The following is a 16,931-nucleotide window of genomic DNA, read 5'->3' on the forward strand; positions in this document are numbered from 1 at the left end:
TTACTAACTACCGGTGGTGGCCACACTGGTATTACTAACTACAGGTGGTGGCCACACTGGTATTACTAACTACCGGTGGTGGCCACACTGGTATTACTAACTACCGGTGGTGGCCACACTGGTATTACTAACTACAGGTGGTGGCCACACTGGTATTACTAACTACAGGTGGTGGCCACACTGGTATTACTAACTACAGGTGGTGGCCACACTGGTATTACTAACTACCGGTTGTGGCCACACTGGTATTACTAACTACCGGTGGTGGCCACACTGGTATTACTAACTACCGGTGGTGGCCACACTGGTATTACTAACTACCGGTGGTGGCCACACTGGTATTACTAACTACAGGTGGTGGCCACACTGGTATTACTAACTACAGGTGGTGGCCTCACTGGTATTACTAACTACATGTGGTGGCCACACTGGTATTACTAACTACAGGTGGTGGCCACACTGGTATTACTAACTACAGGTGGTGGCCACACTGGTATTACTAACTACAGGTGGTGGCCACACTGGTATTACTAACTACAGGTGGTGGCCACACTGGTATTACTAACTACAGGTGGTGGCCACACTGGTATTACTAACTACCGGTGGTGGCCACACTGGTATTACTAACTACCGGTGGTGGCCACACTGGTATTACTAACTACCGGTGGTGGCCACACTGGTATTACTAACTACAGGTGGTGGCCACACTGGTATTACTAACTACCGGTGGTGGCCACACTGGTATTACTAACTAACGGTGGTGGCCACACTGGTATTACTAACTACCGGTGGTGGCCACACTGGTATTACTAACTACCGGTGGTGGCCACACTAGTATTACTAACTACCGGTGGTGGCCACACTGGTATTACTAACTACAGGTGGTGGCCACACTGGTATTACTGGCCACACAGTAATGAAAATTATGAAATATTAATACAGAAATTGCCTTGTCACTTGAATCCTAGATTTCAGCTTTAAGCAATTAAAAGTGTGATAGAACAGTTGTTTTATACATGAGTATCTAGTCGTGCTTCTAAGGTAAACCCTAGCCTATTAGTAAACAGATACCAAATACTTTTCCATTACAAGTAGGCTTTTCTATACATTCTGAAATCCCATCAACTCTGCACAGAGAAACCATGAAGACCAAAATAACATAATATTTTCAAAAACTCAATGCAATTATTCTGAAATGATTTATGAGGGTCTGAATCCTAATACGGAGTATAATGCAGAAGCATAATAAACCCATATAAGAACTGTTCAGAGGACCTGAGACGTCAGTGAGCATTAAGTGCTCTCTTGGGACAGGAAAGCAAGAATGGACCCTTATTAAATGGCAGCCATTTTACATGACTGACTGCATTTTCTGCTGCTTGAGGGTGACAAACAAAATGGCCTCCAAATAGTTGGATTCATTGGTAAATGCATGACTAAAAATAGATAGCAAATCAACTCTATGATGCACAGGCAATCGCTTGATAAAAAAAGCATCCTAAAAGATTTCTATATGTGGCCGATAAGAAATGGTCAATCCACAAAAATACAGCCTTTTAAGTAGAAATTGTGCACCAATATAGATTTTTTTAAATCCTGTTAAAGTGCCCTATAATATAGACCACATTTACAATTCAATAAATCAGATTTTTTTATATGAATAGACTTGAAGTCTCTCTGTGCACCCTGTTTGACTTCTAGGAAGATTTTAACCAGGACGGGCTCATAGTAATGGCTGGAATGGTATCAATAGAATGATATCGAACACAACAAACACACAGTTTACATGTGTTTGATTCCCTTTTAATTCACTCCATTCCAGACATTATTATGAGATGTCCTCCCCTCAGCAGCCTCCTGTGGTAGTTATTTTCACACAATGTTGATTGGCACTTCAACCTTATTACCCATAGATAGACAGGCTAGAAATGTTTTAAGAATAATAAATGTAAAAAATGAAGGTTGAATTCAATTGCCATTTCCTGTTGCACACAACACACTTCCATTCCCCCTGTCACAATGGGATTTATGGATGAATTAAAATGAAATCATCAACCCTGTTACTTTATTTGGCATTTAATAGGCACTTACTACAGTCATTATTAAATTGTTTACCTCTAGAGATAGGAAGTCTTGTTTTCTATTATGTTGAACATGTGCCCGTTATGACAGAATGTTAAAATTAAAAGTTTTTATTGACAAAGTTACACTTCTCAAAAGGTACCGAATGGGTGGAATGACCCTAAAGCTGTGTGACACATCAGGTTTACACTGTTAGTTTACTACGCATTCAGCTGCTATTGACACACTTTCCCCTCTCAATTAACACTGAAGCATATTATTCCTGTTCCTCAACACTTCTGTCCCATCTGATCAAGTCGGGAAGAGAAGTTGTCACAATCAGAGCATATGATAGGTGACAAAGGATTTGAATGAGAAACAGTCACACGAATGGCCTAATTACCAAATCCTGCATATTCATGCATTAACCCATAAGACACATACTAGAACAAAATGTTCATGTTGTCCCCTATCCACCTCATGCTGAGAGAGGGAATGTCTGTTGGTGTTTTGGCTCGATAGTCATTCACATTCCCCTGGATAAGATGGACAACGCGGCCGGAGCCCAGCCCTTCCCAGACCACCTTTCTTTCCAAGCCAAGGCACCACAGGTGGCTTCCCACCACTTCTCTCTGCAAACGGAAGGAGGTGGAGGGAGTCACAGGCATTTAGCGAGACAGACAGATACATTAACACACCATGGCCAAACGCCACCCCATTAATCTGCAGCTCGTTGGGGCCTGTCTGGGCTGGCAAGGCAGGGCTGGAGCTTCTCCAAGGAATGTTGAGCCTAGGCACAATGGGTGGGTCCCTCAATGAGTAGCGTGCCACTGCCATGGTGCCACCCCAGCACTCTGAAGTCAGCAAACAAACCTGTATACCTAGAGGCCTTTTCAAACCCCTGAAACGTTGCAAATCTGATGTTGAAGAAAGGCAGTTATGACAGCACATTATTTTACTGGTCTAAAAAGGCCCTTCACATATTCTCCTGGTCTAAAAAGGCCCTTCACATATTCTCCTGGTCTAAAAAGGCCCTTCACATATTCTCCTGGTCTAAAAAGGCCCTTCACATATTCTCCTGGACTAAAAAGGCCCTTCACATATTCTCCTGGACTAAAAAGGCCCTTCACATATTCTCCTGGACTAAAAAGGCCCTTCACATATTCTCCTGGTCTAAAAAGGCCCTTCACATATTCTCCTGGACTAAAAAGGCCCTTCACATATTCTCCTGGTCTAAAAAGGCCCTTCACATATTCTCCTGGACTAAAAAGGCCCTTCACATATTCTCCTGGTCTAAAAAGGCCCTTCACATATTCTCCTGGACTAAAAAGGCCCTTCACATATTCTCCTGGACTAAAAAGGCCCTTCACATATTCTCCTGGACTAAAAAGGCCCTTCACATATTCTCCTGGACTAAAAAGGCCTTAAGTCATCTGAAATTTCCAAGGGCCTCTCTAAAGCTGTTACAGCAACACGCCATAAAGGCATGAACCCGTAGGATTCAGGACCAATAAGCAGGTAAGAAAAAGATGAAGAAAGATATAGTAGAGGTAATAGATCTGCTACATATGAAATATGATTCTCCTTAATGTGTTCTCACCTACTGACCACGCATATCGATAGAGGAGAATTTTAACAAGTTTTTTTCTAGGCTCAACTTCTAGGCTCAGCTGTAGGAGCGTGACTTCTGGGGGTATATCCCAAATTACACTCTATTCCTTATAAAGTGCACTATATTGGACCAGAACCCATCTGGTCAAAAGTAGTGTACTTTATAGGGAATGGGCTTTGGTGCCATTTGGGATGCAAGCCTGGTATGAGAGACTGTCTGCTATGACATGCTGAAGTCTTGTGGCTGATTTATTAAAGCACTATTTCAGCCCTGTTTGTAGTCAACCTCTATGACATACTTAGATAGAGTCATTTCTGAAATGGATATGCATGGTCATGTGATATGCATGGTCATGTGATACAAGTATGGCATGTTAAAACCAGCGCTTTAACTTACACATAGCGACAATAGCAAATATTTTTAATGCTCACTTGATAAATATTAGATATTAATATGATTATGCTAATCTCTTGTCATAATATCAGTCATGAGCTCACAGAAGTGAGCAGCCATGGTCATCAAAAAGAAAGGAGGACCAAGGCACTCTTCATATAATTAAATAAAATGCCTTTATTAGTATGGCATGTTCAATAGAAACAAAGTTTTTTTAAACGACACGTTTCGGCTGCATGGTCTTCGTCAGGGAGTACTCATGGTGTTTAAGTGCAGAACCTGTCTTCTCTCTAAGCACGACAGTGAGTCTGCGTCTGCCATGTAACCTCGAGCTAAGCAAGTTCATATGCCCGTGTCGCTCTTGGCTCTATCAAGGAATTATACAATTACATTATGGTAGTACATGGTTTCTCTCTCTCTATTTTCCAGCAATTTTCCACTTGAGCAGACGGACCTAACCTACCTGATCTTAGACCACCACTCCTACTCTGATGCTTTATGAATACAGGGCATGATCTGCAGGGGATAGACTGTCTGCCTGGCTGATGGAGACATAGATAGGCAATAGATAGATTACTAACTGTATTTATGGCTCATAGGAGATATTGTACCAGTGGGTAGATAGACAAGGATTCAAAGTGACTTTGGCGGCTTGCTGCTGTTGATCAGCTATGCGATAGATACAGTGATTTAGTCTGCCATTTTAGTCTTATAGATGTTGATATATTATCAGTAATATAATTCTGCCTGGTTGATTACAGGATGTATGGGCTGGGGATGGACGGGGGAAGATAGGTGGATGGTTGAGGGGGTAGTTCAAAGTGTCCACTTATCCTTATGATACTTATCTTTACTGCGGGAAAGTAGAGATCTGAGGAAGGTGCTGCGGACGGACAGAAAGACAGACATACACACACTCCCAATTCAATGACGATAGTGGAGTAGTTGTGTGTGACTGGGGCAACCCGTACTTCTCCTTTTATCTGACTCTCTCTAGTAGTGGGTCTCTACTCCTCTGTTTCTCTGTGTGACTCTAGTAGTGGGTCTCTCCTCCTCTCTTTCTATGTGTGACTCTCTAGTAGTGGGTCTCTCCACTCTTTCTCTGTGTGACTCTCTAGTAGTGGGTCTCTCCTCCTCTCTTTCTGTGTGACTCTCTAGTAGTGGGTCTCTCCTCTCTCTGTGTGATTCTCTAGTAGTTGGTCTCTCCTCCTCTCGCTCTGTGTGACTCTCTAGTAATGGGTCTCTCCTCCTCTCATTCTGTGTGACTCTCTAGTAGTGGGTCTCTCCTCCTCTTTCTCTGTGTGACTCTCTAGTAATGGGTCTCTCCTCCTCTCTTTCTCTGTGTGACTCTCTAGTAGTGGGTCTCTCCTCCTCTCCTATAATGACACCAGTCAGCCCAGCAGTGTTATCCAGCAGGCAGCACCACCTCCCTTCAGGGATAATATTTTATGACTGAAACCTGACACCGTTTCTGTGTCCTATAAGCGACAGAGCTGTAACTCACTTCAAAGGCAGCTGGCATCGAATCACAGCACAGTCATAAATTCCCCTGTCACGCCTGGGCCAATCAGAATGCGGCACTAAATCACACCTGTCACTCTGGCGGCCAATGGAAAGACAGTGGCGGTAAATCTGTCAGAGGTACGTCTGTTAACAGTGTTGTGGTGTGGTTGGGCAATCCGTGGGGAAGAGGTAGGGGAGAAAGTGAGAGAGAAAGAATAGATGACAGAGGGAGGAGGGGAGGGAGAAAGGGAGTGAACTGAAGGCACAGAGGTATGACACAGAATAAAACGCTTGTTTTCTCCCTCTCTAATTCTTAGGCCACGCCATGTTCAAAGCCACATCCATAATATACCACGTTAAAAACTAAAGGAGCTTAAAGAGGGCAGGCTGAGGAATTAGTGAGTAAAACAAGACTAAACACAGCCCCAAAAGAGGAGAAACACGTCCCCCTGAGGGATGGTACTGGACTTGGATAAACCAGTATAAATATCCATAAAGTCTGATGCCTACATTGAAAACAGTTTCACTGCATCTGTATTCTACTCCTGCATCACTAGCCTACTCCTGCATCACTAGCCTACTCCTGCATCACTAGCCTAGTCCTGCATCACTAGCCTAGTCCTGCATCACTAGCCTACTCCTGCATCACTAGCCTACTCCTGCATCACTAGCCTACTCCTGCATCACTAGCCTAGTCCTGCATCACTAGCCTACTCCAGGCAAACTCTGTGTTGATACCAGTTGGCTGACAGTGGGACCAGCTGGAGACATTGGGGCAGACAAAGGGACTAACTGGCTGAAGGCAGGCTGGGCTGAGGCCGACACTTCCCCGGGTCTGAAGCTCAGGGTATGTGTCTGCGTGCCGAGAGTGAGCTGGCTGACCAGGTGTGATCCCTCTTACAGGTCTCTGCAGACAGCCGGTCCAAATGAAGAGCAGTTGTTGTCTGGGTACTACAGCACAGCAGGGCAGAGACCTGGATGTGAAAGGATTTCATTCTGCTTCTAAATCACACAAACAGAGAGAGGAGAGAGGTGAGAGAGTAAGAAGAGAGAGGAGAGAAGATAGAGAGTAAGAAGAGAGAGGAGAGGCGAGAGAGTAAGAAGAGAGAGAAGTGCTTGTAAATCACACAAACAGAGAGAGAGAGAAGAGAGGATAGAGAGTAAGAAGAGAGAGAGAAAGAGAGGGAGACCTGGCTCTCAAGAGAAGACAGGCTATGTGCACACTGCCCACAAAATGAGGTGGAAACTGAGCTGCACTTCTTAACCTCCTGCCAAATGTGTGACCATACTAGAGACAGATATTTCCCTCAAATTACACAGACCCACAAAGAATTTGAAAACAAGTAAGAGAGAGAGAGATAGAGAGAGAGAGAGAGAGAGAATGGGAAAAACAACCATATGAACTACTGCAAAAGGCATAGGGGAATAGTAGTGCAAAAAGGTGGAGTATTTTGTCAATTTACTAACCCTTGATAACGCATGTCATTAACCTTTAAACGTGTTGGAAAATGTATTTGACATCGTTTGAGAAGCAAATGAAATGTGATAGGTGGATAAATATGTTCATGCAAAAGCACTGTTATTCAATGATGGGGTAAAAAGCAGTATCCTAACAAACATGTCACTTTCCCACTGGAATGATGAACAGTAGCTAACAGACCAGCTCAGGTCCTGGTGACATACATCAACACAGAATTAAACACTCACATCAGCAATTGATCATCATCTTATGTAATTGATAGTATCACCATCTTTTTTGTTGTTGTTGCAAAAACATACATTGTATGTTGAGTTCTGGCTGAGGAGACTGGGACAGAGAGAATGTGCAGTGGTGTGTTCTCTGGCACTGCTGTTGGCTGGCTTCTCTACGGAGCAGAGCAGCAATGATTTTATATTCTACGGGAATACATAGAATAGAAAATGTTTTCCTGGTGCAATACAGATACATTGGGGTATAGTACTAAGGTCTGGTGTGTGTAATGTGTCTGCGTCTTACACATTATAGTCTAAGACTTCAACACAGGCATAATTCATGTCCTATTTTTATTATATGTTTGATAGGGTAGAGCAGGGGTGTCAAACTCATATTACGCCGGGGGCCGCATTCAGTCTTCAATGAGGTCCGGAGCGCAACATTGGATATTGATTGCATTTCCTCACCGTCAAAACTAAAAAAAAAAATTACTCAAACGACCCGCGTATGTTTGACACCCCTGTATAGTGTATTGGACCATTGCTATTTTCCCCAGCCTTGAGTCTTTGACTAGGGCAGGCCATTGAGAAGTACAGTGCCTTGCGAAAGTATTCGGCCCCCTTGAACTTTGCGACCTTTTGCCACATTTCAGGCTTCAAACATAAAGATATAAAACTGTATTTTTTTGTGAAGAATCAACAACAAGTGGGACACAATCATGAAGTGGAACGACATTTATTGGATATTTCAAACTTTTTTAACAAATCAAAAACTGAAAAATTGGGCGTGCAAAATTATTCAGCCCCTTTACTTTCAGTGCAGCAAACTCTCTCCAGAGGTTCAGTGAGGATCTCTGAATGATCCAATGTTGACCTAAATGACTAATGATGATAAATACAATCCACCTGTGTGTAATCAAGTCTCCGTATAAATGCACCTGCACTGTGATAGTCTCAGAGGTCCGTTAAAAGCGCAGAGAGCATCATGAAGAACAAGGAACACACCAGGCAGGTCCGAGATACTGTTGTGAAGAAGTTTAAAGCCGGATTTGGATGCAAAAAGATTTCCCAAGCTTTAAACATCCCAAGGAGCACTGTGCAAGCGATAATATTGAAATGGAAGGAGTATCAGACCACTGCAAATCTACCAAGACCTGGCCGTCCCTCTAAACTTTCAGCTCATACAAGGAGAAGACTGATCAGAGATGCAGCCAAGAGGCCCATGATCATTCTGGATGAACTGCAGAGATCTACAGCTGAGGTGGGAGACTCTGTCCATAGGACAACAATCAGTCGTATATTGCACAAATCTAGCCTTTATGGAAGAGTGGCAAGAAGAAAGCCATTTCTTAAAGTTATCCATAAAAAGTGTCGTTTAAAGTTTGCCACAAGCCACCTGGGAGACACACCAAACATGTGGAAGAAGGTGCTCTGGTCAGATGAAACCAAAATTGAACCTTTTGGCAACAATGCAAAACGTTATGTTTGGCGTAAAAGCAACACAGCTCATCACCCTGAACACACCATCTCCACTGTCAAACATGGTGGTGGCAGCATCATGGTTTGGGCCTGCTTTTCTTCAGCAGGGACAGGGAAGATGGTTAAAATTGATGGGAAGATGGATGGAGCCAAATACAAGACCATTCTGGAAGAAAACCTGATGGAGTCTGCAAAAGACCTGAGACTGGGACGGAGATTTGTCTTCCAACAAGACAATGATCCAAAACATAAAGCAAAATCTACAATGGAATGGTTCAAAAATAAACATATCCAGGTGTTAGAATGGCCAAGTCAAAGTCCAGACCTGAATCCAATCGAGAATCTGTGGAAAGAACTGAAAACTGCTGTTCACAAATGCTCTCCATCCAACCTCACTGAGCTCGAGCTGTTTTGCAAGGAGGAATGGGAAAAAATGTCAGTCTCTCGATGTGCAAAACTGATAGAGACATACCCCAAGCGACTTACAGCTGTAATCGCAGCAAAAGGTGGCGCTACAAAGTATTAACCCAATTTTTCAGTTTTTGCTTTGTTAAAAAAGTTTGAAATATCCAATAAATGTCGTTCCACTTCATGATTGTGTCCCACTTGTTGTTGATTCTTCACAAAAAAATACAGTTTAATATCTTTATGTTTGAAGCCTGAAATGTGGCAAAAGGTCGCAAAGTTCAAGGGGGCCGAATACTTTCGCAAGGCACTTTATATAGCTCAGTCACCAGCCACACACCATGTAAATAATTACCATTTACTGACTCACACACACACTCTCTTTTATCGTACACAGCATCGATCAATTACAAGCCTCTAGCCCATTACATGCTCCTGACTGTTTAACAGCATGTTATGTACAGCGTGTCAAGCCATGGCGTTACAGACTATCATACTCATTCCTGTATAATTCATATAAATTACCTCTCTGTCTTTTTACGACGGTGTAACTATAATTAGCAGATGAAAGGGGGTCGTTGACTGCCCCAAGGTACCGCCTGCCCTGCTGAAGGAATACCTAGATGGGAAATGAGTGAGGGGACGGCAGGACACACACTCACAAGCACATGCACAAACACACACACAAAATATGACTGAAACATATTGAATATCTAGATGAAAACTAAGTGATGGGATGACCCAGGAGGCACCAACGTGTGTGATCCATATGAACCCTCTCCAGTCCCTCTCTGCCCTGCTGGGTGAGGACACAGTGAGGTGGATCTAATCTAATCACTTACTGCATTGCTGTTGTCTAGATCTGCTGTGCTGTCTAACCTTGTCCTCTTGATCCTTCACATTCTAGCCTGGATAAACTAGACTGAACGCTATTGAAACAATGGCGCCTTTCACATCTCCCCTCCCCCAAAATCACACACGTGTTTGGGTCGGGACATATAGAATAGGGAATAGGCAGAATTTTTTAATCTGAATGAATAGATCCAACACTATATCCTAATAATTTCATAATGCTTAAAACAAAATGATAACGCACAAATGCAATTCAGTGGCATCTCTACATCCATTTAAGAGAGTAAAGAGCAGTTGACTTGTCCACCTAGCAACACAAACTGTAGGTTTTTACAATGGACCTGACTGGAGGCCAGCCAAGACAATGGTAATGTTTCATTATCTTCACTTAACTTCTTCCTCTCGCTCTGTGTCCCTGGCAGACACCAATACAAGCATCCACTCTGCTGTTACTGCATCTTATAGACAGGCTGCAGGACATACAGCTATTCTCAAGAAATCACACCCGTCAGACATGAGTGCATTTCTCGATTGGTCAAATTAACATTTGGGGGCTCAAGGGAGAATGATACAATTACTCCATGCAAAGAGAAGGGGATTAGAGTCTAGCTCCCTTTCCTTTGACTATCATCACGAATGTGTGTGATCAGGCTCCAGGACAGAAGCAGCTCGATAACTGAGCACCCCATTTCTCTTTGATCTGGCTCTTCCCTTCATCCCTCTGCCAAATCATCATTAAAGATAGAGATTAGAGGAAGGATAGAGGGATCAGAGAAGAGGCCCAAAGGAAGGGGGGCTTTAGGTGAGGAACCCCATTTGCTCACTGTGTTTGATAGTAGCAGTAGTACTGCATGGTCCTAGAGACAAGCTGGGGTTGTCAACTTACAACTGGCTTTGTGAGTTACTACAGCCAAGACACTAAAGGAAAATCTATGAAGGAGTTATGACTTTTATTGGATTCAGAGGAGGCTGGTGAGAGGAGCTATAGGAAGACGGGCTCATTGTAATGGCTGGAATGTAATCAATGAAACGGTATCAACCACATCAAACATACAATAACCACATTTGACTCCGTTCCATCAATACAGCCAATACAATGAGTCCGTCCTCTTGTAGCTCCTCCCACCACTGATGTTGTTATATCATGGACACTGAATGATATACTGATGCTTCATACAAACCAGACGTCTGAAGCAGACATGTACCACCATCTGTTTGTGTTGCCTCAGGAAAACATGAGTAATGCTGAAAATAGAGCCAAGGTCTGGACAAGGAGGACCGCTCACTCCAAAACGGTCCACATTAGGCATGGTCATGGATGGACCAGTTACACAATACCTTAAAGACGTCAGCTTAACATGGTGTGTAGCTACACCAGGGACAAATTTATCAGACACCAAATCGAGAAAAAAAAAAGAGACTGAAGAGGGACTAACATTCTGTTTCTCGTTGAGAAATGTTGTGTAAAGGTCTCAGTTGCGTGCCCTAATGAACATGACCCATTGGTAGTGAAATGACATAAACAAGAACAGGAATATTTTTGTAATAGACATCACTGCCAGGTTCATATCTACATGATAGTCTGATCTCACATCCACTTCTCTGGAGGGCATCTTTCATTTGCATTAAGATGAGCTTGTGTGTGTTTTTGTGAGGCAGGGGGGGAATTATCAAGAAGAAAAAACAGTTAGCTGAAGCACACATTTCATCTCTCTATTGCTCAGTTTGAAATGGATCACAAGTGCAGGATGATTATCAAGGGGAAAAACTTGACTAATTAGATGTGACAGATTTGTAAACACCACAATTTTACAGCATCGAAACACAATTGAAAATGTCTCAATAAAGACACTTACATGTGAAGTGTTAACCTCAGGGATGTGTTTTGGTACATTGACCAGAAGATGGAGCCCTTGCTTTAGCTGTGAGTCGCTCCCTGTCTGGCTAGCAGAGTTCTCGAAGTACAATGGTGTGACAAGGGAACTCTGCAACTGAGGAAACAGTACATGGTTCAAGTGGACTGAAATTCTACATAATCTACAGTATAAAAGAGCATATTTATATATTATAGTGGCTACCTGAGCTTCCATTCAATAAACCTTGACATTGAAATATGTTAAAGTGTGACAAGAACAAAAAGGGCAAACAACCACAAAATATAGTCACAACTTTAGTGTCTATAAATGTTTTTATTCAAAAGATTTAAATGCTTGAATTTATCCAGTATTCTGAAGGAACAAAGTGACTAACAACAAGGTTGCCTGATCTGACCATATGTCTGTACCATAGAAATAATTCCTTCCTATTTCTATGGTCTGTACTATAGTTAACACATGGAATGTTATCAGAGATGAGGGACATAAAGCTGTCAACTTAACTGGTAAGAAAATGCAAACCAGGCAGCAAAAATGTATTGACACACTACCATCCAATATCCCTCTCATAGCTAGCTACATAGCCAGATACAAGAATACCCTTTTACAGTAACGACACATGATCGAAATAATAAATTCAGACAGACAATACTCAAAGATATCCCTGGCCCTGGGAGTGTCTGATTGGATGAGTGATCAGCCTCTCCTGAGTCCTGACTGGAGGAATGGTGTGGAGTGAGTAGAGGGGAAGAGATGACATCAGAGAGAGGGAGCCATGTGTAATGGTGGTACAGTGTTAGATGAGGGGAGTTGACAGGTCCTATCGTAGCAGAGACCATTTGATCTGTTCCTTGGCAGACTGTAGCACCTGTAGAAGAAAACTAGCCTTCTAAAATAGATCATACAAATAACATACAAACACACACGTTTGTATAATGAGCCTCCAGTCTGTGTTTATGACATCCATTTGAACTTTCTTTGCATTTTAAAAATGAGACTTTCCCTTTCAAAACAAAGAATGTAAATGAATACCACCAAGATGGATAGACGGAGACCAACTGCCCAAAGCAGACGATTTTATCTCAATAACAAATCATTTCTGGTTTACAATTAAGCACCTTACTGTAATAGTTTTTGATTAAAATGGTCAAAAGGAAACAAAAAGCTTTTTAGCAAAAATATATTTTTAAAAATTCAAACAATTTTGATAGGACTGTCTTGGAGTTGTCTGAGTGAGGGACCTAATTGGAGTGGCCTAATGGGAGGGATATGTAAGCAGAAACTATACGTGTTATTGTAAGATGTTTGAGAGTCGGTTATTGGTCTATTAATTTCTACCGCCTGGTGATGTCACCAGGCAGGCCATAATTCCACCCATGCAAAACCCGCTGATGAGAAGGTCCAGTGTAGATAGTTGCTGGTTGTAAAAACTCAGGAAATAATACGGCTAACATTTTTTTTTTTTTTACAATTTTACAGTGTTAGTTTCATTAGCTGTTCTACAAATATGACAAAACACAGGAAACCCTCATTTTGACTGCACTGGGTCTTTAAGTAAATGAAGGGAGACCACATGATTTACCTCAAACTTTGACAAAGACTAGATAGAGAAAGATGAGGAATGCAAGTAAAGCAAAATATGCAGGAATGAATTCATGATTAATTTGTTGAAGGAAAAGAACCACAAGGAAGACAGCCAGCCATTAATCATTAGACAGGGAGGGAGAGAGAAGGGATGGGAGGACAGCAGCTTCTTAAATGAGAACATAATCAAGACTGGAGAGGACCTCAGCTCATAGGCCACACACACACACACACACACACTGGAACCACCTGCCTATAATTAGCAATCGTGGGCTTTCCATGCATAAGGAAGAGTGGAAGCAGTAGGATTGGAGAGTGATGTTGAAGTATATGAGAGAGGGACGTCGGTAGCCTGGAAAGCCAGACTTAATTCAGCTCCATTTCAGTTTTGTTTTCACTAAATTAGTTAAGTGAAACAAGTGAGGTAAAAATATAGTTTGATTCAGTCTGGATTCCCAGGCTAGGACGTTGGGCCCAGCTCTTAAGCTTGTAAGGCTGGGTCCTGGTCAAAAGTAGTGCACTACATAGGGACTAGGGTGCTATTTGGACACATCCTAAGTCTCAGGAGAGTAGAGAGTGAATATTGTAATGGCGCATGATCCACACAGAACAATGTAGTATGCTGAGATTAATGAGGTAACTAGGGCTGTTGTACTCACCTGGGTGACAGTCTGCTCTGAGTAGGGCACATCTTCCCCCTGTAGAAGAGATTACATACTGGGGTTAGGCAACCACACTCAGAACATTAGAGTCTACTTGGTTGAGTGAAGAATGTTTTCTGAAGAGGAAAGGGACCCTTACCCTTAGTGCCACGCGGTGGACCACTTGCTGAGGATCACTTTCCAGAATCACTCTTTAGGAGACAGCAGAGAGAGAAGCTTGTTATCACTCACACTGTGCAAATAGACAGCCACACAGGACCAGACCACAGCTGTCTTATGACTGTGTTTCACTAAGATCATACAACCATACTTATTGGTTTGGACAGTTGAAAATAAGCAGTGGTAATTCATTTAGAGTCAATATTCAAAAATTATAAGACATGGAACTCACCCCCCATCCACAATTTCATCCACAGCGAGAAAGAGACCTTCCATGTTCTCAAGTAGAGCTCTCCTCTCAACATTCTTCCTACAGAGAAAGACAGATAATTATAAGGTTTGCCTTTTGATGAAAGATGGCAAAAGATGTGATGTAAGATTAGCTCTCACCTCAACATTCATCTCAGTGAGTCAAACAAACAGTTCAGAACAGCTTTAGGTCTCACCTCAACATTTGGCTCAGTGAGTCAAACAGACAGTTTAGAACAGCCAGAGATCTCACCTCAACATGTCTCAGTGAGTCAAACAAACAGTTTGAACAGCTTTAGGTCTCACCTCAACATTTGGCTCAGTGAGTCAAACAGACAGTTTAGAACAGCCATTAGCATCAACTGTTGGAGGGGAACAAAACACAGAAACAACAAAAAGGTAATTTAGAGCATGGCAGAGTGCACTGCACCGAAATTAATAATACAATTGATTTATTATATATACACAATTTATTTATTCATATATATATATATATATATATATATATCTCCAATCACGGCCTTCCAATATGATTACCTCATTTTCATGCGAGCTTCCAACGACATAGAAGAAGAGATCAATGTTGCTCTTGTAGACAACTGTGAGGCCCTCTAGCAAAGCGATCTCACCTGAGTATGCACAGAAACATGACAATGGCTGCATTTATACATGGCCAATTGTGATAATTTTTTTCACGAATTGGTCTTCTGACCAATGAGATCAGCTCTGAAAATGATCTGATGTGAAAAGATTTGATTGCTCAAAAGACCAATTAGTGGACAAAAGACCAGAACACTATTCACTGACCTGAGAATATGTACATGTGTGTATTAAAATGCATTTCATACTGTCAGTCCGGTGTGTCTTGCTGAAGATGTTCTTCTCAAAAGCTTTCTGTTCCTTTACTGAAGGGTAGGTGTCATCATAATACTGTAAATAAAGCATTAATAAAGAGGCGTTAAACCACAACTAATTGTTGTTTGTACATTTCATATGGTATGCTAATAATGCAGCTGTGTATTACATAATGACAGAATGAGTTACATAGCAGGGATCACCAACTTTGGCCCTAAGGTGTATGTGTATGTGTATGCAGGCTTTTGTTCCAGCCAAGTACTAACACACCTTTATGTAATACACTTATCAAAGTCTTACTTTAGCATAGAGTCGTTCGCCATCATTATCCAGAATGAGGACTGCTTTCACGGTGTATAATGACGGTTCCTGTTGTGAAGATACACAGACATGACTGCCTTGCAGATAAGTTACACATCATCAATACACAGTCGGTAGCTAGCTAGCTAGCTAACGTTAGCAAACTAGCAAGCTACCAAACTAAAGAAAAGTACACTTACTAGCGGAAACATGTGTCAATACTACCCTGATAGCCATTCCTAGTAACTACGCATTGTAACCAGATATTTGCTGCTGTAACTAACTAGCAAGTTAGTTTTCTAAAACAGCGGATGGTGAGTTCGCCAGGTAACGTTACCGTCTATAGCTAACTAACTAACAGCTCCTTCCCAATTCTAAGCAGGCAGCAAGCACACTAATCTCTCTTTTGCAAAGGTTGCTAGACTCCCAACAAAAATCGAATCAGGAAATGTAACATAAATAATGATTTTTTTTAAATAATAAACGTTACCAGCATTACCGTATCCATCTTATTTGCTAAGTAGCTAGCAAACTTCCTAGTTAGCTGCCTAAACGTTTCTCGTCTTCCATTGGATGATAAACCGCATCAATCAAAACGCCCCGCTATGACACCGCTCATTCTGTTCTGAGGACAGAGTTCAAAGCACAGACAGAACAATGGCTTAGTTATAAAATTCGTTGGTACAAGTCAACAAGCCCATAACAACAATTTATATACACACTAGATGACAGATTAGGAGTGCTGTGTTGAAGCCAGTGCCTCCATTTTGGCACTCCCCCCACAGTTGCGTAAAAAGGTTGCACATTTTTAAATAGTTTTCAGAATTTCAGTTTATGTGATAAAACAAGCAAGTATGGTGTATAGAATGATTTTACCATCTAACCCACTGTGAAATGTATTTTTCCATAAACAAAATATTGTATTTTCAAATATTTGAATCCGTGTATAAAGCCGAAAATAAAAGATGCAAAAACTAAACTGAAGGGGAAGCATAGAAATAGCCCACACAGAACAAATCTACTGCTTCTTAAGGCCAGTTTATACTTGCTCTACTGACATGTCTGTAGACAATTAGATTGCTACAAGTGTAGTAGGTCAAAACAACATTTCATTTATATTCCGGTGGAATGTCTGTAGACCGCCATGGCGACTGTCAGTTTCCTTGTTGTACAGACTTGAAAAAAGTTTAAATGTCTGCGACTGTTACCGGACTGCCACAGCAACCAGACCAAATCCTCCAGTGACAAGAT

At 41.9% G+C, this 16,931-nt stretch overlaps 1 protein-coding gene across 8 annotated transcripts; it reads right to left on the reverse strand.

The window, feature by feature from the left end:
• Nucleotides 1–12,156: 12,156 nt before the first annotated feature.
• Nucleotides 12,157–16,480, reverse strand: LOC110532659 (coatomer subunit zeta-1). 8 transcript variants are annotated; one of them, XM_021616740.2, is made up of 10 exons: nucleotides 16,403–16,480; nucleotides 16,171–16,305; nucleotides 15,681–15,749; nucleotides 15,374–15,455; nucleotides 15,063–15,154; nucleotides 14,832–14,887; nucleotides 14,509–14,586; nucleotides 14,257–14,308; nucleotides 14,115–14,153; nucleotides 12,157–12,760 (listed from the first exon to the last, which is right to left on the reverse strand). In XM_021616740.2, the coding sequence occupies exons 2-10, from the start codon at nucleotides 16,186–16,188 to the stop codon at nucleotides 12,692–12,694; spliced, it is 555 nt and encodes a 184-aa protein (XP_021472415.1). In that variant the 5' UTR covers nucleotides 16,189–16,305; nucleotides 16,403–16,480; the 3' UTR covers nucleotides 12,157–12,691. The 8 variants fall into 8 exon arrangements, with proteins under 8 accessions (XP_021472415.1, XP_021472418.1, XP_021472419.1 ...); XM_021616743.2 differs by having other exon boundaries at nucleotides 16,180–16,305; nucleotides 16,403–16,479; XM_021616744.2 differs by having other exon boundaries at nucleotides 12,157–12,739; nucleotides 16,403–16,477.
• Between the last annotated feature and the right edge of the window lie 451 nt (nucleotides 16,481–16,931).

Source organism: Oncorhynchus mykiss, chromosome 9 (genome assembly GCF_013265735.2).
Source record: "Oncorhynchus mykiss isolate Arlee chromosome 9, USDA_OmykA_1.1, whole genome shotgun sequence".
In the NCBI taxonomy this organism is placed as follows: Eukaryota; Metazoa; Chordata; class Actinopteri; order Salmoniformes; family Salmonidae; genus Oncorhynchus; species Oncorhynchus mykiss.